The sequence below is a fragment of the Anoplopoma fimbria genome, chromosome 20 (genome assembly GCF_027596085.1).
Source record: "Anoplopoma fimbria isolate UVic2021 breed Golden Eagle Sablefish chromosome 20, Afim_UVic_2022, whole genome shotgun sequence".
NCBI classification, from domain to species: domain Eukaryota; kingdom Metazoa; phylum Chordata; class Actinopteri; order Perciformes; family Anoplopomatidae; genus Anoplopoma; species Anoplopoma fimbria.
In genome coordinates, this window is record NC_072468.1 from 24961399 (window position 1) to 24986398 (window position 25000).

At 40.8% G+C, this 25000-nt stretch overlaps 1 protein-coding gene across 1 annotated transcript in view; it reads left to right on the forward strand.

The window, feature by feature from the left end:
• Nucleotides 1–22573, forward strand: part of cspg5a (chondroitin sulfate proteoglycan 5a) — a 50523-nt gene extending 27950 nt beyond the window's left edge. Inside the window, 4 exon segments of the mRNA XM_054622158.1 lie at nucleotides 6522–6710; nucleotides 13099–13177; nucleotides 16621–16677; nucleotides 22096–22573. Coding sequence (XP_054478133.1) covers nucleotides 6522–6710; nucleotides 13099–13177; nucleotides 16621–16677; nucleotides 22096–22263 — 493 coding nt within the window. The 3' untranslated portion in view covers nucleotides 22264–22573.
• The last annotated feature ends 2427 nt before the right edge of the window (nucleotides 22574–25000 follow it).

A 25000-nucleotide genomic window follows, 5' to 3' on the forward strand; every position in this document is an offset into this window, starting at 1 on the left:
GTTTTAATGCAAATTATGCAAAGAAATTCAGTAAACACCGTGCCATGACCTCTCCTGTCAGTCCACGTCCAGCCCTTTTAGGTTTGTTTGTTCTCCTTCTAACCTTCCAAAGACCTTGTTGAAGTACATTTATCTTCTCTGCTATCTAAAACCTTATAAACATGTGTTTCATACTTTTTTTAAGATAAGATAAGATAATCCTTTATTAGTCCCGCAGCGGGGAAATTTACAATCCTACATCTGTTATTATTATAGCACCAAATTGAGTTTGATATGTTTTAAAATGAGCCAGTAACTGCAATGTTTTAAACTTTTAGTTGATATGGCAAACTTGTTATTAAGCAGTTGCTTATTTACACATCCAGCCGTTAAAGGCATTCTCCTTTTAGCTCTGTTTTTGGTCTCCACCACCTTCTGAGGGAAATCTCCATCTCATTCGCTGCTAAATGCACAACTATTTTTTTACCAGCAACTTATTCTCATACAATGGTTCGTATGATATCTAATGAAGAAGTTTTTTCTGCGTTCCAGCAAAACGTGTCAATTTACGCTAGTTACATGCATAAGGTCTTTTTTAAATAAACTTCCGTCTTTACAAGAAACAACTTAGTTTGGTTTATGCAAAAAAACTCATTAGGTTCAGGAAATGATTGTAAAATAATTAGTTAGGTTTAGGAAAAGATTCTGAAATACTTGGTTAAGTTTAGGAAAAGATCGTGGCTTACGTTAAATTAACTACGGAACTGATTTTACTAAAGTACAGAAGTTATGTGACATATAAATCAAAGTTTATGTCTTGTTTCACACGGTGCATGAAAAACTGTGTCCTTGGTAAAAGACCAGGAATGGTTAAATACAATTGTATGTACAAATTTGCATTCATTTGTGTAGGTGTAGCTACGAACTTTTGATTGAATTAGATTGAGAAATGTTATGTAGTCTGACTTAAAGCAGCATTATTGACTCCTTTGGTTGTAGCTGATATCAGTATTTTCAATTTCCAAATACCCATATCACTGCCTGTTCTCAGCCCTAAGCCGACTGACCTGTGTGTCTTAAATTGGCCTTTTCACCAGCCCCCTCATCTCTCACCCTCCATTACTCCTAATTAAAACCAGCAGGGGGGTCTCATTAGAGGGCCACAACACCCACCTGCACCATAATCACCCTCTGTAAGTTGAATTAAAGACTCCCTCCTTCTCTTTCTGTCTGTTTCCACCATTCTTTCCCCACGGGGCCAGCCTAATCAGGTAAATATTGAGAGGATTTGTCAGCTCTTTGTCATGTGGCTCGGGCCGCCCTGATGCTAATCCTGCTGTATTCCTGCCGGGCTGCGACAATGCCATAAGTGCGGCTGTGGTGAGACAAGGCGATTGAGATAATGATGGGTTAGCAAGGGAAATATAAACCTCTGCGGTGGGACACAAAGGGAAGGCCATTGGACAACTGGGAGGTTTATAGAGGGAAGGATTGGGAAGGATAGAAGCTGGGCGACACTTTCAGCGAGACAGGGAGCTGTGCTTTTAACGTTGAAAAAGAGTTTTGACAGTATAAGTTATTTCGACCCCAGAGAGGAGCCATTTCCAATTTGATTTGTGCTCTGTGTGGCTGCCATGGACGTGAGGCTTTTCCAGAGAAGGAAATCCAATCCTACAGATTGTCTTTCGAAAATTCAGCCAAGAGCTGCTTCCTCTCGTGTCAGCTTTTTAAACTTTGTTCCAGATCTTAATGGATAAGGCCGGTGTTATTCTTTGTTTTTCTTAGTGTCCGACAAAAAGACCAGAATCCAAAAAATGTGTTGGCACTGATTTTACCAAAAGCAACTCTGACTATTTTCAGCTGCAGATCTGCAGGAAATGTGACATTTTAGTTTACAAATCTGCTCATAAGATATATTACGGGAAAGAAAACTAAGACACCTGTTCGAAGAAATCTTTTTAGTGACCAATAATCTGGGTAAAACAAAGTCAAGTGGCTACTGAATTTGTTCCAGACTACAATATATCAAAGACCTTTAGATAGATTGTGATGAAGTTTAGTGTCAACGTTCATGGTGCACAGAGGATGAATCCTTTTGTATTTGGTGATCCCTTGATTTAAGATTTAGCACCACTAACAGGTCATTAGAACCAAATACTGCTCGACTAATGATATCCCGTCAGCCTCTGATATTCTTTATTAGCAAATGAAAGCTTGCTAACATGCTAAACTTAAGATAAGATAAGAGATAAGATAAGATAATCCTTTATTAGTCCCGCAGCGGGGAAATTTGCAGGCTTACAGCAGCATAGAGTAAAGTGCACACAAGAGACGTAGTAAAAGAAAGACAAGATAAAAATAAAGATGAAATAAAAAACAAGTATTATAAATAAGCAATAAAAAACACCTGCGGTACCTCTCCTTCACACACCGGGGGTGAAGCAGCCGGTGGCTGAAGGAGCTGCACAGAGCTGCCAGGGTGTCCTGCATGGGGTGAGAGGTGTTGTTGATCAGGGATGACAGCTTGGCCATCACCCTCCTGTCTCCCACCACCTCCACCGTATCCAGTGGACACCCCAGCACACTGCTGGCCTTCCTGACAAGCTTGTTGAGTCTCTTCCTGTCAGCCGCTGAGATGCTGCTGCTCCAGCAGACCACTTACATGGTGGCGGCTGTGGCGTAGTGGAGAGTAAGGTAGTTCTCCAATCAGAGGGTCGGTGGTTCGATACCTGGCTTCGGCAGTCGATGTGTCCTTGGGCAAGACACTTAACCCCAAGTTGCTCCTGAAGGCTTGCCATCGGTGTGGACTGGATGATGAATGTTAGTTAGAGTCTGATGGTGGCACCTTGCATGGTAGCCTGTCATCAGTGTGTGAATGGGTGAATGATATGTAATATACTACTGATTGTAAGTCGCTTTGGATAAAAGCGTCTGCTAAATGACTGTAATGTAACAAGGTAAACATCACATCAGCATATAAGCGATATCATTTAAAGCATGCTGACGCTAGCATTTAGCTCAGTGTAGAGTCCCGCCCCCACCGGAGGGTTAAACAATTCATCGTTGTCCATTGACTTTGGATGGCGTTAAGTGCGTCTCATTGTCAGTATAACTATATTTCTGTAAGTTCCTGTAAAGCGTTTCACAGCATGCAACTTGGGTAATAGTGGAATTCCAGGCCTTGGTTGCATATTGTGGCGCTGATTGTTTTCCTCCTCTGTTGGCCGTTAGCCTCGCAAAGCCACTAGTTTCTGGACAACAGTGGAGCTCGATGGCTTAGAGAGCAATAACACATCTCAGGCTTTGGTTGCCCACGCAATGCTTGTTAGTAAAGTTCAAATCATTTTTTCGTTTTCCTAATTGTTTCCTCATTTCTTTTCGATTAAAGCCAAACTAGAACATTCACCTCGGACTTCTGTTTTCCTCCTAACGTCAAAGAAATAGAAGGGAAAAAAGTTCAGTTGCACTAACTGAAAGCAGAGACCTGATTCAGCTGGAGGCGCTCTGCAAAAGTGCAGGAGGGAAGAAAAAGATGGGGAGGTGAAAGAGCCAGTGAACAAGAAAAGACACTTCCAAGACGACGGGGGAGAGAGAGAAGAGGGAGAGAGAGAGAGAGAGAGAGAGAAAGAGAAAGAAATGTGAGCTAGCCGCGAAAAACACCACTGTGTCCCCGCGGACGGCCGAGCGAAGGACTTGTGTGTGCGTGTGATGGAATGACATGTCAGCGACGCATCTGCTCCGTTTTTGTTTTTTTTTGCCGCTCAGCAGGGTTGCCATGACTACCAGCACATCCTCGCTCTCGCTCGCTCGCCTTCTTTCTTGTTTTTTCATGCATCCCTTTTAACTTCTCTCTCCCGCTCTCTATTTGCATCCCTCCCTCCCTCCCTCCATCCATGACTTACATAAACCTCTTCTTTGTATGTGCGCAGAATTGCTCGGAGGTTGAGTGCATTGAAGTCTCCTTGAAAAATGTGATATCGGGCATCATCTCTCTCTCTCTCTCTCTCTCTCTCTCACTCTCTTTTTCTCACATATGCCCTCTCTCAAAATGTCTCCCGGCTCGTTGCCAGCATTTTCCCTTCAGCTGGCAAAGTAAAAATAAGCGTCAAGGATTCAGGAAGGATCCAGGAAGAGGGTGGTGGTCGGTGAAAAGGAGCCCCTGTTTAGTATGTAGGCAGCGTAGCCGGAGCGACCGACACCCTCCGTTCTCTTTACGCTCCCTCATCGGTGTGCTAATGCGATGTCCATGTGTGACAGAGAGAGGGGAGGAGGCCAGTTAATTGCTTTGTCATTCATTAATTAAAGCTGTTCTCTGCAGAGCTGCTGTGGTCATTTTGGTTTCAGGACCCCGGGGTGCTCTGATGTATAAGAAAATGAACACTGTTCCCTTCATGATAGAAAACCTCCCTCTGGCAGTTCTGTCTATTCTTTTCTGAAAATAGCATAAGACTTCTTTACCAAACAACACACACTAAATGGTAGCAGCAAACTTGATGTCCTCTATGACAAAATGAAAGTTTTATATTATTGACAGGTGATTAGAGATACTATCTCAAGTAGTAAGTATAAATATAGGAGAACCGCCTTTTAAAACATTGGAGAATGACAAATTACATAGATTTAATTATACAGCTTCTGTCGTCATAGAGTTGGCTGGTGCGTCCAGAAGAAAACAATATATTCAGATTAAATTTGGTTCATGTTTCCCAGATTTCCATCCAGCCCCTGTTACCCGTCACTTCAGTTTTATGACAGAGCTGACCGCCTCAGCTGTATTCTGAGATTAATAGTATGGTAGCATGCTAACATTAGCATGTTACACAACAGGTAAATGTAAGCATGTTGGAAAAAATGTGGAGTAACCGCAGACTAGATTAATAATCCCAAAACTTCATTGGATTAAGTGTTTCATTGAGTCTTTTAAGAGCGTTGCCAGATGTGAAATGTTAAACTATCGTACCAAAGACTTCAAAGGAACGCATTTTTGAGAACAAATTATGGTATGGCTACAAACAGACGTCAATGTGTATTAACGCATATTTGTATATGTAAACATGTATTTAAACGACTTTTTGACACACAGATCTATCCACAACGTTAAATGGTGATTTTAAGATGACGTGGCTAAGATGTGTGGAAGAGGTTCGGTGTCTATGAGTCCATCAGTCTGACAATTTTTGTAAAAGCCTACTATGACAAAGCTAAAATACAACATAATGGCAAGTCATATTCATCAAAAGGTCACATAAGAACAGATGTGTTAACCCAGATGTATGGATTCATTTTTCATTTTATGTTTACATCTGTGTTATACTACCTTCATATGTGCTGCAAATGTTTCACCTCAATTCTTTGGGTATTATATTTTGTCAGTAAAAAACATTCTAACACCGGAGCTCAGTAGAGACAAAGATTTATGGGATGTTAAATTAAATAATTAAATTAAATAATTCATTAAATTATTCAAACATAAATCTTGTATTTTTACACATTCCTTCACTCATGTGACAGTGAAACAGCGTCGCTTTGCAGTTCTAAGGTCTCGTTAGCAGGGAAATAGATTTGCCGTTTTTGCACGCCAAACGGTCCGTAGACAAAGCCATCTGCCTTTTTGTCCTCGGGCGGACACCGTACTCTGCCAAACGGCTTTGAAAGGGAGTCTGGGACTCAGATGGCGGTCGTTGTGTGTGTGTGTGTGTGTGTTTGTGTGTGTGTGTGTGTGTGTGTGTGTGTGTGTGTGTGTGTGTGTGTGTGTGTGTCCACATATGTGCCCGTAGTTTAACATCCACACATGGACGCCCATATGCATTGTGTAAGATCTTATGAGCGCAAATGTCTTTTATGATGATGTTTAACAGAGTGTGTGTTTGTTTGTGTGTGTGTGTGTGTGTGTGTGTGTGTGTGTGTGTGTGTGTGTGTGTGTGTGTGTGTGTGTGTGTGTGTGTGTGTGTGTGTGTGTTTATTGCTGGAAAATGCCCCCGGGCTCTTTTTTTTCATTTTCACTTTCTATTTTCAGACACACAAAATGATAGTGTCCCCTTTGAATAAAGCAGCCCTGTGAAACCTGCCAGCGACTCTCCCATCCTGCTAACAGGCCTGCGGTCCATTATCTCACAATAACACAGAGGACTTATGTAACATTGTTGTGAAACATTTGAAGTTATTAGAGCTTTATAGCAGACTGCACACCAAAGCAGTTCGATATAATCAGGAGCAGAGTGGAAATCCTGAGTGTTCACAAACATGGGGGAGGTGCTCGAAGCCAACACGACTGTTTAATGACACTTAAAAGACAAATATATGGATGTTGCCGAGCAAAGAATGTAGAAACTTGCACACAATTCATTGAATCCGAGCATTTTATTGAATCACTAAGATGTGTTTTTTTCCCAGTTAACCATTTCCTCTTTTGTTCTTTTCTCTTTCTGCTCATTTTATTTCACACCTCTCATCTTTCCATCTTCTCTGATTCCTCTAAAACTTTCTCCCATCTTCCCCTCCTGTCCTGTATTCCCTCTCTTCTCTCTCTATGTCTCATTCAGATGTAACGTCCAGGATTACATCTGGCACAAGGGTGCTCGCTGCGAGTCGGTGGTGACCGAGTTCCAGGTGATGTGTCTGGCCGTGGGCGCCTCGGCTCTGGTGCTCCTGCTGCTCTTCATGATCGTCGTCTGCTTCGCCAAGAAGCTCCACGTGCTCAAGACGGAGAACAAGAAGCTGCGTAAGCGCAGGTGAGTCTGAGCTAAGAGAAATCAGCAAAAAAAAACAACAACTGGAAGTTCTTTATCTTCACTTATGTAATTGGAGGAGAGGCTCATTGAAAGGAAGCTTTATTAACTCCCGTTCACACAGAAAAAGCATGGAAATATGTTTTTCGTCATATTTTGGGGGATAAACCTTAGGCTCATACTCTAGATTTTTCATTTACGCTAACAACAATTTTTGAGAAAAAGAAAGATGTCATATCTTTCTTCCCCGCACGTTTTTAATGAAGAAATACACAAACCAAGTGAAACTCCATCTCGTCAACATTTCCTTTTAGTGTGTCTCAGTAGATTCATTTGTTTAAGTTTAAAAGATCAATCAAACAAAACTAAAAAAGTTAAATCTTTAGTGCCTTGCTCAAGGGCATTCTGGGGCAGCAGATTTATTATCCGTTGCCCAGCAGACACGGAGGCTCGGCTGCAGTACGTTACTCCCACAATGTTAAAAATTGAAGGAGCCTCTGGGCCAAACTGCTGCCCTGTCTTGTGTTGAGAGTTAAAGTTTAGAGAATGACGGACCGGTCGATAGAGAGAGAAAGAAAGAGCACCGGGGACAGAAGTTTGGTGGGAATAAATTCTAAAGGCTAAGCAGACAAACATACAGCTTCAAACACTCTCAGAAATACAGTCAATACGTCTATAGATACATCTCAGAGAGGGGAAATAGTCCAGAAGTTTCTAAATAAACTAAATTATTTCCTGAATTTCAAGAGATTTAACTGTAATAAAAATTCATTTTTTCATTTTTTTCTCGACGATGCTTGAGATTTATAGAAACATTAAACAAGAGAGGCCGGATGAGTGGACGGCAGCATGGGTTCTCCACAGGAGCAGAGACAGACGAAGCCTCGGTGCCCTGAACACACAAATTATTTTCCACAGTTACATTTTCAGACAATTATAACCAAAGAATCAAGAATGATTGAGGCAGTAGAGGTCCAGTGCCTTGCTCAAGGACAAATTATATATTATACGTATTACTTTTCAGCTGAGACATATTTTTGTGCACCACTTTTAAAGCCTTCAAATAAACCAAAGGCTAAAAAAACGTCTGAATTTGATTGATTTCCATGTTTTTATCCGTACTCTTCTTATTAAACGCATTCATAGACGGACAAAGAAAAGAGATAGAGACAGTCTGAGGGAGGATGAGCGGATAGGAATGATCTGCTGAAATAGGAGGCGAACAAGTGAGGAAGACAATGGAGGAATGCAGGAGGAGACGAGGAAGGAAGGAGGCGGGGGGAGAGGAAGAAGAGCCGGTGGACACTTAAGAAAAAAGGGTTCATGTGTGAAGAACCAGGAGAGGGTTCTGTAGAGACGTTTTAGACGCAATAAAGGTATTTATTCTATAGGATAAGATCAAATGCTTTTACACAGGAGCCTTAAAGGGCTCTGAATCTCTTCTAGCCGATGTTTCACATAACGTCAAGTCAACATGGTTCAAAAGAAGCATTAAACAAAGTATGAAATCCTCCAAAATCATTTATTTTCCCTCTGGCTGCACTTTATACTTTATAATACTATTATTATACTAATAATAAGTGTTCGGTGTGCAGATAAGAAAATCTTCACCTCATCTCAAGTCATTTTCTTGTGTTTTTCAGGCACTTCAATCTGCAAAAAATTCCAAATACAGAGAGATGGTTTCAGTTTGTTCAAACGTACACAGAGGTGGCCAACACATCATTTAATGTCACATGTGCCATATTACAGTTTCAAATGCAAATAATCACATTTTAAGAATTTTCTAGAAACGAGAGCCAAAATCAGCAAATGATTCTAAACTCATTTTAATGATATATAAAATTATTATTCATCCCTCAGGCCTCATTTAAAGATTAAAGAACCTCATGAATGAGGATTTGGAAGAAAAAAAAGGTGGCAAACTGTTAATTGTCATGTATTTGATATGATATTCTAAATCTATCAAATGTTTTTAGTCAAAAAGTGCAGGAACCTCGACTAGAGAACCTTTGAAGAACCCTTTAAACCCCTATTGTTTTTATGTGGGAGGTGGAGTGAATATTGACTGAAGGAGCGATGGAGAGTGACAGACAGATTGATGGACTGGATTGAATATAAAAAGGAGAGTGTGTGTTGGGGGGAGGGAGGGGGGTTGTTGGTTCGTGTTTCAGCGTTGGTTTCCCTAGCAACAGCGGCGATCGAGCATCCTCGGATGCAAGCAAATATAAACCGAAGCACCGACTTCACCACTCCAGATCCACCGCCACGGGGACTATTTTCAGCTCCACGGGGAAGGTTATCACGCTAGTCACTGTGGAGGAGATTATGGATGAGGATGAGGATGAGGATGATGGTGGTGGTGATGGTGAGGAAGAAAAGCGCTGCAGTCAGTAGCAGCCTAGCTAGCAGATATTTAAAAGAAAAGGAGAAAAGGGTGATGTCATTGGTTCTCTGGATCCAGCTGAAAGTAGGGCAGTCTGAACAGGAGGGGGGAGGGAGGGAGAAACAGGGGGAGGTGGAGTTGACCTACATACAGCTGTGCGACCTGAAGGTGTGTGTGTGTGTGTGTGTGTGTGTGTGTGTGTGTGTGTGTGTGTGTGTGTGTGTGTGTGTGTGTGTGTGTGTGTGTGTGTGTGTGTGTGTGTGTGTGTCTGGCACGGCAGCATGAAAGAGACAACACAGCCTCATCAAGTGGTCGGCTAAAAGAAATCGAAGAGGAGAAAGGAGGAGGGAGGGAGGAGGAGGAGGAGGAGGGTGACAGATGAGAGGGGTAAGAAAGGAGGGCAGGATGAAACGGGGGGGAGGGGGGGGAGTGAGGGAGAAACTGTTGCAGGAGAGGAGAGGGGAAAGAGAAAGTGAAAGAAAAAGAGGAATAAGAGGGTAGTTACAGAGGAAAAATCTCAGCGTGACACATTCAGAGGAGTATCTGTGTATTGTGTGTGTGTGTGTGTGTGTGTGTGTGTGTGTGTGTGTGTGTGTGTGTGTGTGTGTGTGTGTGTGTGTGTGTGTGTGTGCGTGCACTGCTGACAAGGCTGATGAATACATGAGACTCCCACACTCCCCCATCTGCTGCAGTTAAGCGCAGTCGCAGTGTTTCTCTGCCGCAGTCGAGATCCGACCCAACATCCTGGTCAAAGATGAGAGAGAGAGAAGAGAAGAAAAAAAGATGGACGGTGTCTTTGTTATGAAAACGATTCAGAATATGTATCATCGTTGGCTCCATCTGTTTAAGTAGCAAAATATTTGTATTCTGTTTTAGGTACATTTTGGGTACGATATGTCGTTTGTCCATCTCCTCTGGAGCCAAGTGAGGAAGTGGGTTGTTTTTTTCATCTAACGCCCCCGTTCTATGATTGAGGTTTGGTTTTTTTAGGTTTAGACACAAAAATAACTCGGTTAGGTTTCGGGAAAGATGGTGTTTCAGGTTAAAATAAGTCACTCAGTTAAGATTAGAAAAACATTGATGTTCGGGTGACTACTTCATTAAGGTTAGGGGAGCATACAATGAAAACCACGCTGCTAAGATGAAATGAAAAAAGTCGTTTTTAACTCTTTTAGCTCACTTAGCAGCTATTTAACATTATTTTGAGATATATAATATTTGATATATATTTATATATTTTATATTAAATAATATTATTTATATTTTAAAAAAATCTATTTCTTTTGTATTTTCATATTTAAAAATCAAATCACCTTTCGAAATACTCTGCTTTATGGTCTGTTTGACTCTAAATGGAGCATCATTTACTAAATGAACATCATGCTGTATTGAAGAAGACTTGAAACTAGAGATTGAGACCATAAACTCATGTTTACAATGTTTACTGAGGGAATAAATCAAGAGAGAAGTAGAGTCATTTTCTCATAGACTTCTATACAACCAGAGGAGTCGCCCCCTGATGGTCAGTAGAGAGAATGCAGGTTTAAGACACTTGCAACCAATGAACAGGAGGTTGCCGCCTGGTTTTATGTGTGCGACTATTTCTTATTAGCTGAAAGCCCGGTTTGGTTTGAGGTTTCTTCCCCTTAAAGAGGAGTTTATCTTTAACACCGTCTTTCATGAGGGAGTGGTTTGTCTCTGTAAATCAAAGAGTACGGTCGAGACCTGCTCAATATGAAACATATAAACGTATCATAAGATTACTTTTGTTGTGATTTGGTTCTATATTAAAAAAAAAGACTTCCAAAAGGTCCAAAGCGGGTGTCTGTTCGCTAAACTTTGAGATCACAAGTGTCGATGGGAGAACATGATCTCTGTCTGTCTCTCTCTCTCGTCGCTACATCGCCTTTGATTGTCCTGTCACAGCGTTCATGAAACATAAATATGGAAACCCGCGCTAAGATCAGAGAGACGGGCGCTTTTTATTTTTTTGGCAGGAAGTAGATCGCGGCCTCTTTAACTATGGATATGACGGGGGAGTGAAGAGATGAGAGGGAGGAACACAGCGAGACATTTGGGTAAAGGTTTGTATGAAAGCAGGGCGAACGACAGGCGTTTCATATCCGAGAAGGAAGATTTGAGAGAGAGAGAGAGGAGACAAAACTGTGACGCTCTTGTCAAAGTTATCGTTTCATTCGGTCCCCGAGACAAACGTCTCTTTCCCTTTTGACAAGTCAGAGACGAAGAAGAGAATTCAGTGTGACTCAGTCAAAAGGGAACTCCCAAAGTTCCTCTGAAGAGATGAGAGGAAAGTCTGTTTTAAAATAGTACCAGTAATTTCTCACCTAATGGATGTGATTATTATCCGTTTTATTTTATTGTATGTATAAAAGGAACCTTGAGCAGTTAGACAATTTTTGTGGAATGCATACAGTTATCTTAAAGCCAAACGTAAAGAAATAGTTTGCCATTTTTGGGAAAAATTTGGCAATTAAAACTAAACAAACAGTGAGGACACAACATACTGATAAATTATGCACAGTTTTTCAGTTTTATATTAAGTGGAAAACAAGGGGAAATCTAATACAAAGCAGAGTCTGTGCAGAGTTTATTTTTGTGTTACCTTTTTGTATTTTAATGTCATCTTGTTCCATATACCAAAAATGCTTAAAAAATTTGGAATTCTTAACAATATCTGCAATGTTACACCTCTTAAAACTTCCATCAGTGGTCTTTTAAAAACAGTAAATTTAGATCCATCACTGTTGAATTCAGGTTCATGCTTTCGTGTGTTCAGTGTTTATTTCCACAACTATTTTAGGTGAACAAACCTTTAGTTAGACAAAAGCAGAGTCTGCATCTGTACAGCCTACATGACAGCACATCAGACCTGGTTATGTGCATATATAATTAGAGAGGTGTATATGTGTCTTTGCAAGGTCTCATTTTCTTGATTATCTGTCAACACTTTGAGGTTTAAGGGAAAAGTGTGGGGTTAGTTTGTTTGCAACAATTTAAAAATGAATATACATTACATTACATTACATTACAGTCATTTAGCAGACGCTAAATGACTGTAATGTAATGTAATATAAAGATTATATATAAATATAAAGATTATATATAGTCCAAAGAGCGAACAAGAATCAAGACCTGTGTGTTGTTAAAAAAATAAAGAGATTCAGGCTTTTTTGGGTCAAATGTGAGTCAAAGTTTAGCCTCTGTGAGGACCAGGAAACCTAAATCTGACGTTTGTTGCATCACAGATATATAACTATAACTAATGCTGCTTTCTTGCTTTTTTCTCCCCCCTCCTCCTTTTTTTTCCTTCTTTCTGTCTGTGTTTTCTACAACAAATGTAATCTTTTCCCCTAAAATTTGTCCTTTCTCTTGCCCCGCTTCTCCTTTCTTTTCTCTCCTTTATTCGTTCCATTTTGTTTCACCATTTTTCCACTTGTCCGTTTTACGTCTCTCTCCCGTTGGAATTTGCGGGACTGTCTTTTCTCCATCTCTCACCTTGTGAATCACCTCCTGTTAATGTCATCTACGTCTCTTCCTCCTCCTCCTCCCCCTTCCTTCTCCTCCTCTTGGAACTGTCTTACAATCTTATTATCTTTCCAAAACTCTTTCTTCGTTACCTGGACTCTCTTTACCCTCCTCTTTTCTTCCCTTGGCTTGGCTCTCTTCTCATGCAATCCTCTGTTTTTCATCTTCCTTGTCTCTTTTCCTTAATGTCCTTTATTCTTCCTACTTTACATTTTCATCTCCCACCACCTTCCTTCTCTCTAAATTTCCAAACATCTCTCTTCTTCTTAATTTCTCCACGTCTCCCTTCATTTTTTCCCGACCTCTTCAAACTTCCCCTCAATCCCTTTCTTCCTTTCCTTCAAACTCTTTTTCTCCACATCATATTGTGTTCTCCTCCCACCTTTCACCCATCTTCATCTCCACATCCCCCTCCTCCCATTCCCAACTATCGCCCCCCCTCCATCCTCCAACACCCAGCAGTAAGTACCGGCCTTCATCGGAGCAGCACAATGATAATTTCTCGCTGTCCACCATCGCTGAGGGCTCCCACCCAAATGTAAGGAAACTGTGCGACACCCCTCCTAACGTCCCTCATGCCCGTGCATTGGCTTACTATGATAACATTATCTGTCAGGTAACGTGGTTCTCGCCTCTCTCTCTCACCCCTTTTTTTCTGCATCTCCCCCCTGCAAAACCCTGCCCGGTTGCTCCCTGACTCCCCCCTCCTAATGCATGGGCATGAGTATTCTCAGATACTCTGAGGTGTGCAACGCTAAAGGAGGGGGGTGGGCGGGGTCAAAGTGCGAGCGAGGATGGCGGGCGTTTTCTCGAGTAAGGAATACTAAGATCGAGATTGAAAGAAAACTACAGGATTCATAAAGAAAAATACTTTTTTAATCCATAAATCTTTATATATTTCATTTTTATGTATTATATCAGGATAGTATTGCATACCTAGCCTGTTTGCCACATAGCATGCATATGTATCTCTATCTAAAGATAAAAAAAGTACATATTTGAATTTTTTTGTTACATTTTGATTATATCAGGATAGTACCAATTGTTGCATATTTAGCCAATTTGCCACAGATCATATATATAGATATAAATAAAACATTATTTATTGATGTATATTTATGTATATAACTTGTTTTTTGTATGAGCAGAGTCTTTATAATGACTGAAACTAAAGAAAGTATATTGTTCTAATTTTTGAAAGACTCACACACAAGTAAGAGATGACAAATGGTAAAAAGAGTTTTTATATAATAGTCTCTTTTTTTGACCAATTCAACCATTTAAAAATAAACTCTTTATGATTATTTTTTGTATTTTACATCTCTGTAATTTGTTTTGACCGAACGTTTCCAAGAAAAGCTTAATTGCATGCTGACAAAGAGAAGATGCAGCATAAATCAGCTCAGCGGGCGAAATCAGGTCACCAACACAGCCAAGGTCAGAGGTTAAATTCCCCCCTGAAACCGAGCAGACTGACCATTTATGGACGGTTCTCACAGTGCAGCTAACAAACCGCCCGGGCTTCAACTTGACCCCTTTGAGAGAAAACTCCCACAATCCTTCGCTGCGACCCCTCCCCACCCCGTCTCTTTCTAACCTGCTCTCTCTCTCTGATCACCTCTTGCATCGGTGTGCCATGGCTTTCCTGCTCTCTCGCTGACATGCGCCACCCCGGTGGTCATGTCAGCCGCTGTAGCTCTGCTTCGCTATTTGTTTGCAAATCTTACGACTAAATGTCTGCTTTACTTGTTTATCCTGAAAATGGGCGGAGGGGGGGGAAGAGGGAGGGACTGTCACGATTGGTCGAGAATGGTTTATTCTGTCTGTTTGTTCTGGGGGGGAGGATTGGTGTCACATACAGGTAAGCTAAAGGTGTGGGACATTTGTGAGAAATGGTTCGGGGTTATCAGGATAAACATCTGAGATGCAACGCCCGCCCCCCGCGGCTGCCTGCAGGTGGCAGCAGAGAGCCGACAGGTGCCTCACTAACTGACGCATGGGTAGCTAGTAGCGGCTATGCTAACGTTGTAGCAGCATGTTGTAGTTCTAGTGCTACAACTGAGGTCCAGTTTGTTTTGATATGTTTTAGAGTCTTTTCTTAAGATGTGGTACCACCCTCTAACAACTCCATCAGTAGTTCTGTTCACTTGTGTCGCTATAGCAACTAGTCGTTTCTCTCTCAACAGTTTCAGACATTTTCATTTCTATAAGAAGTCCCAAACCCCTCATTGTAACCAAAAACAAATACCATTTCACTACCCTGACAGGACATCCCAAGAGTGATTAAAAAAAAATAACATCCATCATCACCTAACAATATATTAAAAACATGTCAACTTCCTAACGCAACACCACCTGTCACAACCACCCCCAAAAAATCCTGACTCATCCACTGGACTGAATAGTAGTTGTAAATGCTTTTGGTTTGTTTCAGCACACTCAAAGGTACTTAAAGGTACTTAAATATGAACGTGGGATGCACATGCAGGCATAAACGATTTCCTGCTGATTCTTCTGATTGACAGTTGCAAGAAATGTAGTAATGTGCCAGAAAAGGCAGAGTAGAAGATGGCCATCTAGCAAACATTGCAAATTAAAAAAATATTAATGCAAATCGGCTTTGCAAATGTTTTAACATGATTAAGAAAATGCAATCAGTGTTTGTTAGGTGTCTGACATAGACTCAGTGATCTTGTGTGTGTGAACTTTACTTTGTTTATTTACACAAAAACTGCACAGGGTACCTTTAAGTAAGTTTGGTTCCAATACGAGGTTCATTTTTGATCTGGTTTCAGGTTTTTTAAAGGCTAAAATAATCTATTAACAGATATGGTATCTCATCTCTACTTTTAGCACAAAGCAATGCACAGACCATTAGCATAGCTGCATGATAATCTTTTTGTTGACACTGCTTTCACCAGTCATATATAAGCAGTTAACGATTAACATTAATTAAGTAACTTTTGAAAAAGGTCAAAATTACATTTGGTTATTGTCTACGTTATTTGCTGTTGTCAAACGATGGAACTGATTGGTTCACATACATTTTTGTAATCTGAATCCTCTAGTTTGCTAATATTTAGAGCCTTGTAGAGATGAAACTGGATCTCCAGCATCTGGAGCAAGTGGTCCGTTCTTGTAAATGTTTAAAGCTAAACTTAAAATAGATTGGAGAAGGGATTCTGATTTGATAAGCCAATTGGCTCAGGTTGGATAAAATGGTATCGAACCACAACCCTTGTGATTAATGAGTAAAGGCAGTCAGAGGAAAGACATCAACTTTGTGTAAACTCCTTCTTGGAATTGTCAGCACGGTCCAGATGAGACACACTCTGCTCAAAACAAACAGAAAAAAGATTTCCGACTACTATTCAGTCCAGGTTTACATTCTAATACATGTCCCAACCACCTACAAACTCACTTTAGACACATACAGTAGGTTTTTCCCCCCAAAACCAAAAACCATACCAACTCACCGTTTCCCACCCAAACATAACACCCACCAATAAATCAAATAACCTCAATTCCCTTCCAAACTAATAACCCAATGTCTGTGTCAAGACGGTGGATAACCAGAAATATCCAAACCTGTATTTACTGTGCTAATGCGGACTCACAGCACCAGAGAGTCGGTGTCTACATTCAGAGAGTCTGTAGCCAGCTGGGAGTATCAGCTGACGTCTGACAGGAAGTGTAGTTTCTCCAAACCGTTGGTCTCTGTCTCCAACACTCGATCTCCTCTCTTGTCTATTTTATCTGTCTGCTTCTATCTCTTCCTGTCCGCCTCCTTCTTTTTTCTCGCTACTCAAATTCTCCGTATCGTCTCCCACTCGTCTTCTTTCTCTCTGTCCACTTCGACCAGTCTCTCTCTCTCTCTCTCTCTCTCTCTCTCTAACTCTCTCTCTCTCTGCCTGTCTTTCTCTGATTTTTGGTTTTGGTTTTTGAGGAGTGTAACCCTTTGCCCCATCCCCCTCCCCTCAGAAAACCATGAGCAGATACACCTGGGAGTGTAAGACCAAAGAGGAGTCCGACTGCGAGGTAAGACCAAAAAAATCCCAAATGTCAGATAGTCCTGCCCCCTCCCCCCAACCCCCCTTCTCTCACCTTCCCAAACAGCTCTCTCATTGTTACTGTGGCCCTGTCAATCACCCTCTCTCAACTCTCAGTGGGCCCATCGGAGTCGTGCCCCCTCTCACCGGAAGAAATAAATAAAAGAACATATTAAAATTCTGGCAGACATTTAGTCAATATATAAAAAGAGAGTAAACTATGAGCACCAGTTAAAGCTACAGTTGGTAATCTATCATCTATCATATTTACTCAAAATGTCACTATATCTTGACAGTGGAACATGAGACAGAAAGAAATAGGGTCTTTTGCATCCTTTTAGTTAGAAAAACTGCTCGTGCAGCTTATGAACTGTAATCAAACAAGGCATCTGATCAAATACTTGTTTCTCTGCTTCAAATGTTCTCAGAAACATAACTGTAGCTGTAAAATGAGAAAGTTTTGGCGGTGCTCCGTTTTGGCTTGACTCTTTTCAATGATGATTTTTATTATTTACCAACTGCAGTTTTAATGTTCATAAAGATGCAAACAAACACATTTTCAGAAAACTATCAATTTATGCTTGAAAAAATGGGTAAAATGAACCTGGACTTGACTCAATGTGTGTTTGCAAGGCAACCTGTCAGCTGTCTGTCACCCAAAAGGACACAGATTTACATGTAAGAAGGGATAAAATCAACATTTAAGATGAAGATCATCTGGTAAAATCAAAATCTAATCACAAACATACGTTTAAAAAAAACTTCACGAAGCTGCTGACCTTGGGAAGACCTTGATTTACGTCCAGACAGACGACTATTAGACACACAAACACACATACACGGACAAACACAAAAGGCTGCATTTACAAAGAAATTGAACCATGCACGAACAGAAAGATGGTAAAAAAAACACACACACACACACACACACACACACCAGTCATTTCTGAACAATAACACAAAAAGCACTTATGCTTCCCTGCAGTTATAGGACTCTGTGTTTCCTTCACTGTGGTAGATTGAACCCTTTTGTCCTCAATCATCCCTCCGCAGTCATCCAGCAGAGTCCAGCCACACGGTTTCCTCCGCAAGCTGAAACGGAATTGTGTTTTTGTCAATACTAAATAAATTCAGCACAGAAAATGAAATGACCGGGCAGCACTGGCCCCTTCATTTCCAAGACGATTTCATATCCGTTCACTGATTCTGCTCTCAGACTGACTGATGGACACTGAATTCACCAAAAGCTGCAGGCAGACAGTAGAATTATACATTCAAAAATTAAGTGAATTGCCCCTTTAATTTAAAAAAACTTTCATTTGATTCTTCATGCAGTGAGAACACAAAGTACTGGGACCATTTAGAGCAATTAAATTCCTTTTCCTGCACAGCACTTAACAGAGATCACAGTGTGGGTGGCGAAATGACATTTTGCTTCTTTGGACTTTTGTAACTTGACTTCTTCCTTTATGAGCATGAGCAGCACTGTTGCTATAGCAAACAAAACTGCTGTTGCTGCAGTGGAAATGTAGAGGATTGCTTTGTCTGAAGAATACTTTCCAGAGAAACAACCCTCCAAGTTGCGGAGTATTCAGAGGAGAGATCGTATTATGTGCAATCAGGTATTATCCGGGAACACACATCATGTCCAGCTGTTATTAATGAAGCAACTCACAAAGGTGTGACCTCGTATAAACTCCCGGTTTGGGTGCTGCGCCAGAAAACATGCTGATTCAGTTTGTGCAAGTCAAACAGCCACGAGTTAATTTAAAGACGTTCGAGTTCTGACCGGTCTCTTTATTCCTCCGCCCCTCCACACAAACACAAACATGCACACGAAATGCAAACACGAATGTAGACACATGCTGCATAAACTCAGAGAGAAGAGCCAGTGAGTAAACACAAGCAAATCAAAAACAAGCATGTAAACACACGCATGGAGAGAGAGCAGCGCAGGCAGGCTAATATTAACTCACACACAAATACACAAAAACACAAAAACACATACCAGAACAAATATTTTAATGTGCAGTTTATGCACCCGAGCGTGAAAAAAACAGAATAAAGCTAACAAACACACAGGTGTACTGAACCTCACACAATGTAAATTCAAAACATATTTAATCAGCTGCAAGGAGAGAGAGCTGAATAAGAATACTGATCCAGACTCAGACCTCCAGCCTCCTGCACTTTGAATCCAACCAGACACTCACTAACGTATGCTCCAACATATTATCTGATCGATGCTTTAATCACATATAAAGAAAAATCTACGTATTTTCCACATCTGGTATAAAACCCAAAAGCTTCTGCTGTGTCTCAGTGATGATAATTCTATCAGTATGTTTGCATTCAAATTATTTCCTGATGCTAAAGTAGGTCACAAAGCACCTTAAAGGGATACTTCATTCACTTTTCTATATCAATTCCTCACCCTGAATTCCTGTAGAAAGGTTTTCTGGCATGCTTCCACGGTGAACAAAGAATCAAAAAATGTAAGAAAGTCTTGATGAACTGAAGTAAATATGGGGGCTGCTTTAATTGCAAATTATCAAAACATCCATTTATAAACTCTCACACAACTTAGTGCAGTATAACCCCAAGTCTCATGTACTTCACAAAACTCTTCGCTACAACTTTAGGCCCCCGATCACACTGAGATGCGTTGTTAAAAAAATAGTTTTAGAGCGTTTTCATAGAAGTGCATAAAAGTTGAAATATTCCCAACTTTTCAGCAACACGTGTTGCACCAATGGTCAATGTCACACTTGCTCCAGGCAGCCAATGGAATCAAGAAAGAGGCGGGCTTTACTGCTTTACCACTTCCTTCTTGTTTTGATGTGGTGGTGTGGTCGGAACGGAAAAATGCAGATGAAAGGTTAATATGAGATATAATTGTTTTCAGCCTTCCTCTTCATCTAAGAGCAAAGCAACAGAAAGAGTTTAACCATTTCCCCCCCAAATATAATCCCGTTTTTGATCATGTTTTTATGTTTGATCATGTTTTTGAAGCGTCCCTGCCTGTTGCGACGTGGTGTGATCGGGGCACTTTCACAGAAACATTTCTTCAGTTTGTTGACTCTTTTCTCATCGTTGAGGCATGAGAGAAATACTAAAGTTTTCCTAAAGAGTTCAAGGTAACACAGGGTGAAGTATTCCGTTAAAGCTAACCCACTGTCACCAGCCCACTAAAAGACAAAAGGACATTAGGAACTGTCCACGTGCCTCCATCATCATCATCATCAAAACCCTGTTTTATCTCTGTTCCTACTCCCCACCGAAATGACACCCGCTCTAAAGTCCTCGTGACTCTTTGCCTCCCACCGCCCGCCTTACCCCACCCTAACCTCCACCAATGAAATCCAACAAACGAAAAAATAAAACATTTTCCAGTTTCACGCTGACGGGAGGACAGAGGGCCCCTATCCCGTAACCATGGAAGTGACGTATCCCCACGTCCTGCCTGAAGTTACTATCTAGGCCAGCGGCCAGCGGGTAAATGCTCTCACTGCTCTTCCTCCCACAAAGTGCCATTGAATCCAAACGCAAACATTCAATTAGGCCGTGTTTGTTAATGGCACAGGCCTCAGGGTGTGTGTGTGTGCGTGACGACCCGTGTGTCTGAATGAATGCGTCCATCTCGCCACACTCAACTTGTGTGTTCATTTCACTGTGTGTGTGTGTGTGTGTGTGTGTGTGTGTGTGTGTGTGTGTGTGTGTGTGTGTGTGTGTGTGTGTGTGTGTGTGTGCCCGGTGTGCAGACGGGCGCCTCGGGTTGCCTCGGCACAGCAGGGTCGATGACTCCATGCAATATTAATGTGGATAAGAGGCTGGAAAACAGAGCTGAAACGGACTCTGCAATCAATTTCTTCCCTCTGACCTTAATTAAATTCAGATGAATTGGATTGAGCTCTTAAAAAAAAAACATATATATAATTATTTTTTCGTCCCCCTAGCGACTGCTTGGGTATGTATGACGGTGGTACCCAGAGAGAAGAGGGTTTATTTGTCTCTTTTATGTTTTTTTTTGTTTTGGGACGACTAAAGCGAGGAGGAGGTGAAGCAGGAGGAGACGGGGAGTTCTGCATGAGCGATCATCACTGTACGGGGGGGTATTTCAGGGTCTTGCATGTGGATGTGCATGCGCTTCCTGGGTTGAGGATGATGAGGGGGTTATGTCGCTCATGCAGCTCACCTCACTGTCTCCTCATCCGAACGTGACGTGCCAGTCGAGCATGAAAAACAGTGGAGCCTCCAAACCTCTGAAATGGCTGCTACTGAACCTGATTTTAGCTTGAAGTAACAATGCAAAAAGCTGCAAATTGATTTAGTTGAATATTTGATGGTATTTTTTGTTGCATTCTGAAAGCCTCTAAAGGATCATACCAGTGTTTTAGCCCTTTTACTACAACAATCAGATATACACTACATCATTAAACAAAACTGCTGCTTTAGAAACCTTTCCACGAATCCATCTGTTTCTGTTCTTTTATGTACAAAATTTGAAAATCTATTCACGTGTGAAACTCGCTTTATGGTCTTTTTTCACAGGGGTGATTCACAATCGTTCTATCCTATTAAAGTTCTCCCATATCAGTGAGATATCACAATACCAGGACCCGGAAACTGAAGCAGCTAAATGGAATTCAGCCATCATTCATTTTAGTCAAAGAGTAATAAAATCCGGACCTCCCGAGTTGTCTGGAACGCAGCATAAAACTTGAAAGGACACTGGTGTGGTTCTTTAAAGCATGAAGGTGTAAGTGCCTAAATACAAAAAGACAAATCCAAAGCTCTGAGATTCTTCAAAAGCATATCGAGCCGAAGTTTATCAACCAATTCAACCAAATCACCAGACAAGAACATTGATGTTGGGCGATTCTGCAACGACTTTTATGTCCAATGCTAACGTTTTAAATATCTGCACATGGCAACTAATGCAGGGTTATGGTTAGGGAAGAGACATTTCTTAGAGCAGTTAAACAAAAGTTGAGTAAAAAACTTTAGAGTTAGAGAAGCATCGTTGTAGTAGTTAATAAAAAGGACAAATACAAAGTGTAGGTCTGTGACAGGATGTGAACTTTGGTCTTCTACTTCTTTTACCTTCTGCCTCACTACGTTAAGGACAGACTACTTCCTGAATTGGCATTGAATGTTGGCAGAATCGTCCAATATGGATAAAAAGGCAGTTTTTCTTTGTCTTTAACAAAGATGAACATCCATGGGTTGGGTTAGCCACGAATCGCTACAAAGGCTTAAAAAAGAATTCAAAAGTAAAGTTTTCCACCAATTTCCAGGGTCAAAGTTGCACCTGAACATTAAAAGTGTTTGTTGTGGTTCTAACTGTACTTTCTACCCCCCCTCCCCTCCACCTCCACCTCCACCTCCACCCCTCCCCCATGGGTAGGATGATCCTAATTCCCAGAACAAGCTGGAGGACCCGGTGAAGGCCTCGGCCAAGGAGGACGACTCCCTCAACATCCACAACTCCCTGACCCCCAAACACGAGAACCACAAGGTCCTGGGCGAGGAGAACTCCTCGGAGGTAAACTCACTGCAGAACAACATGATGTGAAAACAAACAAAAAAAGAAACCCCAGCAACCTGACTACACGACACTGAAAACGAGAAAAGGTGCGCCGGCGACGGAGCTCCCTAAACCCCTCCCTGCTCTCCGTGCGTCCGCTGCCGGGTGCGCCTAACGGGTCAACCAACCAATCAACCAACCAACCAGCCTGCCAACGTACCAGCCAACCAACCCGGCCTGCAACCGTCTCCAACACGGCAACACTGCCACCAAGCGGCCCGGGCCGCTGCAAAAACGTACACCACCACCACCACCAACGCCGCAGCTACCACCTCCACCCCCTGCTGAGAGTAAACCCCCTCCCACCAAACCTCCCCCTGCCGCCGCCTCGCACCCCCCTTAAATCCACTCACGCCCCTTGTTTCGCAGCCCCGCCCCCTCACCTTGTTGCTGTCACTCTACTCTCCCTTATCTCTCTTACCTGCACGCACACAAACACACACACACACACACACACACACATACAAACGCACATAAATAGCACACACATACAGTGAAAAGATGAAAACATAGACATGCGTATAGATGTATACACACACACATACACACACACACTTCCCCCTGCCTGCATTGGTGTATTTTGTAAAAAGAAAGAAATCATACAGAAGTTTAAAAACGTACGTAAAACGTCATTGTAAAAAAAAAAAAAAAAAAAAAAAAAAAGATAAAGCTACTGAGAGGTTTTGATGTTTGTCTGACTAATCCAGTGAGTATGTATAAATATTGGAGAAAAAAAATTCCTTGGATTGATTTCAAAAGAAGAAACACAATGTGTCTTGGTTTTCATTGATGTGATTTCTAATCCTTTGATGTACTTGTTTTTTTTGTTGTTTTTTTTTGTACTTTTTTGGGACTTTGAACAGAGAATAAACAAAACGATATTCAGACAGTTGTTGAAATAAACCTTTTTAACATGACCTCTGTGGATCCTGTGTTTTCCTCTGCGTGGCCTCCCCCTTTTATCCCCCCTGACCTCGACACTCATGCATGGCTTTGAACGCAGCTTCTTAGATCCTTGTCATAAATGTGCCTCCCTGCTTCACATACACACAATATGATTTCTACAATTACATTTATTTTAACAGCATCAAAATGTGGTTATAAAATAATCTATTCAAAGATAAATTATTTCACTCTGTCCAGTTTATCAGCAAAAACTTTCATATGAATTTGAAGGTTCATTTTCAACCTTGAAAAAACACTTATTTGTCTTTTTCCGGATCTTTTATCAACATCTCATGGCTTTCATCTGTGGATGGATTCGGCTCTGTTGTCGTGGAGATTTTTAGCTGTTATCACATGACCATAAACCAGACTTAGGTTACATAATAACAACTACACAATAAGTCTCTTTAAAATGATGAATATGGATTTATACATATAAAAATGGTCTAAACTGACCTCAAATACAAAAAGGCTGCATATTTTCGCAGCTGAACCATTTAGTTGATCCTCTATATTTACAGGAAAAGAAATCCTGATGATGATTTTTGTCTTAAATCAACTGAGTCGTTACTTGATAGTAAAGGGCCAGTTTGTAGGATTTTAAGTGGATAAATTAGGATAATATTCATAACTATGTTTTTATTAGTTTATAATTCACCTGAAACCAAGTATCTATGGGTTTTTGATAGATAGATAGATAGATAGATAGATAGATAGATAGATAGATAGATAGATAGATAGATAGATAGATAGATAGATAGATAGATAGATAGATAGATAACCATGAGGTCAAAGGTCAGCATCCCTCAAATATGTGCCTTTGTGGTTTAAAATTTGATGATGCGACTGAGTTTTAACATCTCCAGAGTCGACAGCTGCTCTGCTGTTAGAAAATCGCCTTCACAGCACATAAACACCAGGTACCAGTCTGCTGCTTCTGCATGTTTCCTACCTCCAGAGATGCTTCGCTGGTTCCATATGATCACACACACATACACACATACACACACACACACACATACACACACACACACACACACAGACATGCTCACACCTGCAAATAAATAACAATTACATATGCACAGTATATGAACAGTGAAAAATACATTAACGACATGCAAATACATTCGTAAGTAAATTACTTTAAAGTGGTTTACAGCACAAACTAAAACAGTGTTATAGAGTTTTTATGTTTTCTTTAGGAACTGCAGGTGACTCAACATATTGGTAGACAAAGACATGAAGTGAAACTATCCGGATAAACAGAGCGGGAAAATGAATCATGTGAACTAAAAAGGTTGAATTCCTACAATCTGTCAACTCTGAGTTTATTATAGATACGTTTTGTTTCTTGGCCTATATCAGATATCAAATTTATCATATGAAAAAACGACATATTTATAGTAAAACATACTGCCACAAGTGAAAAAAGGGAAGCCAAAACTCAAAGACCTAAAAGTAAGACAAACAATATAAAATCAATAGAATACGATTGAGAAAAGCAGTGACAGAAAGGAACTAAGTATATTTACTCAAGTACAATTTTGGGGTACTTGTACTATAATTGAGTAGTTCCATTTATTGCTACTTTATACTTATACTCCATTACATTTTTCTGACAGTATTAGTTACTTTGCCAATTAAAGTGATATTACAAAATATAATAGTTCCACCTTAAGGAACTGCAAAATTAAAGTATACAATTCATGCATTCAAATATTTATAGTCCAACGATCTGAAATAAATTATATTGAAATTTGCCATTCTGCATAATGAGTAC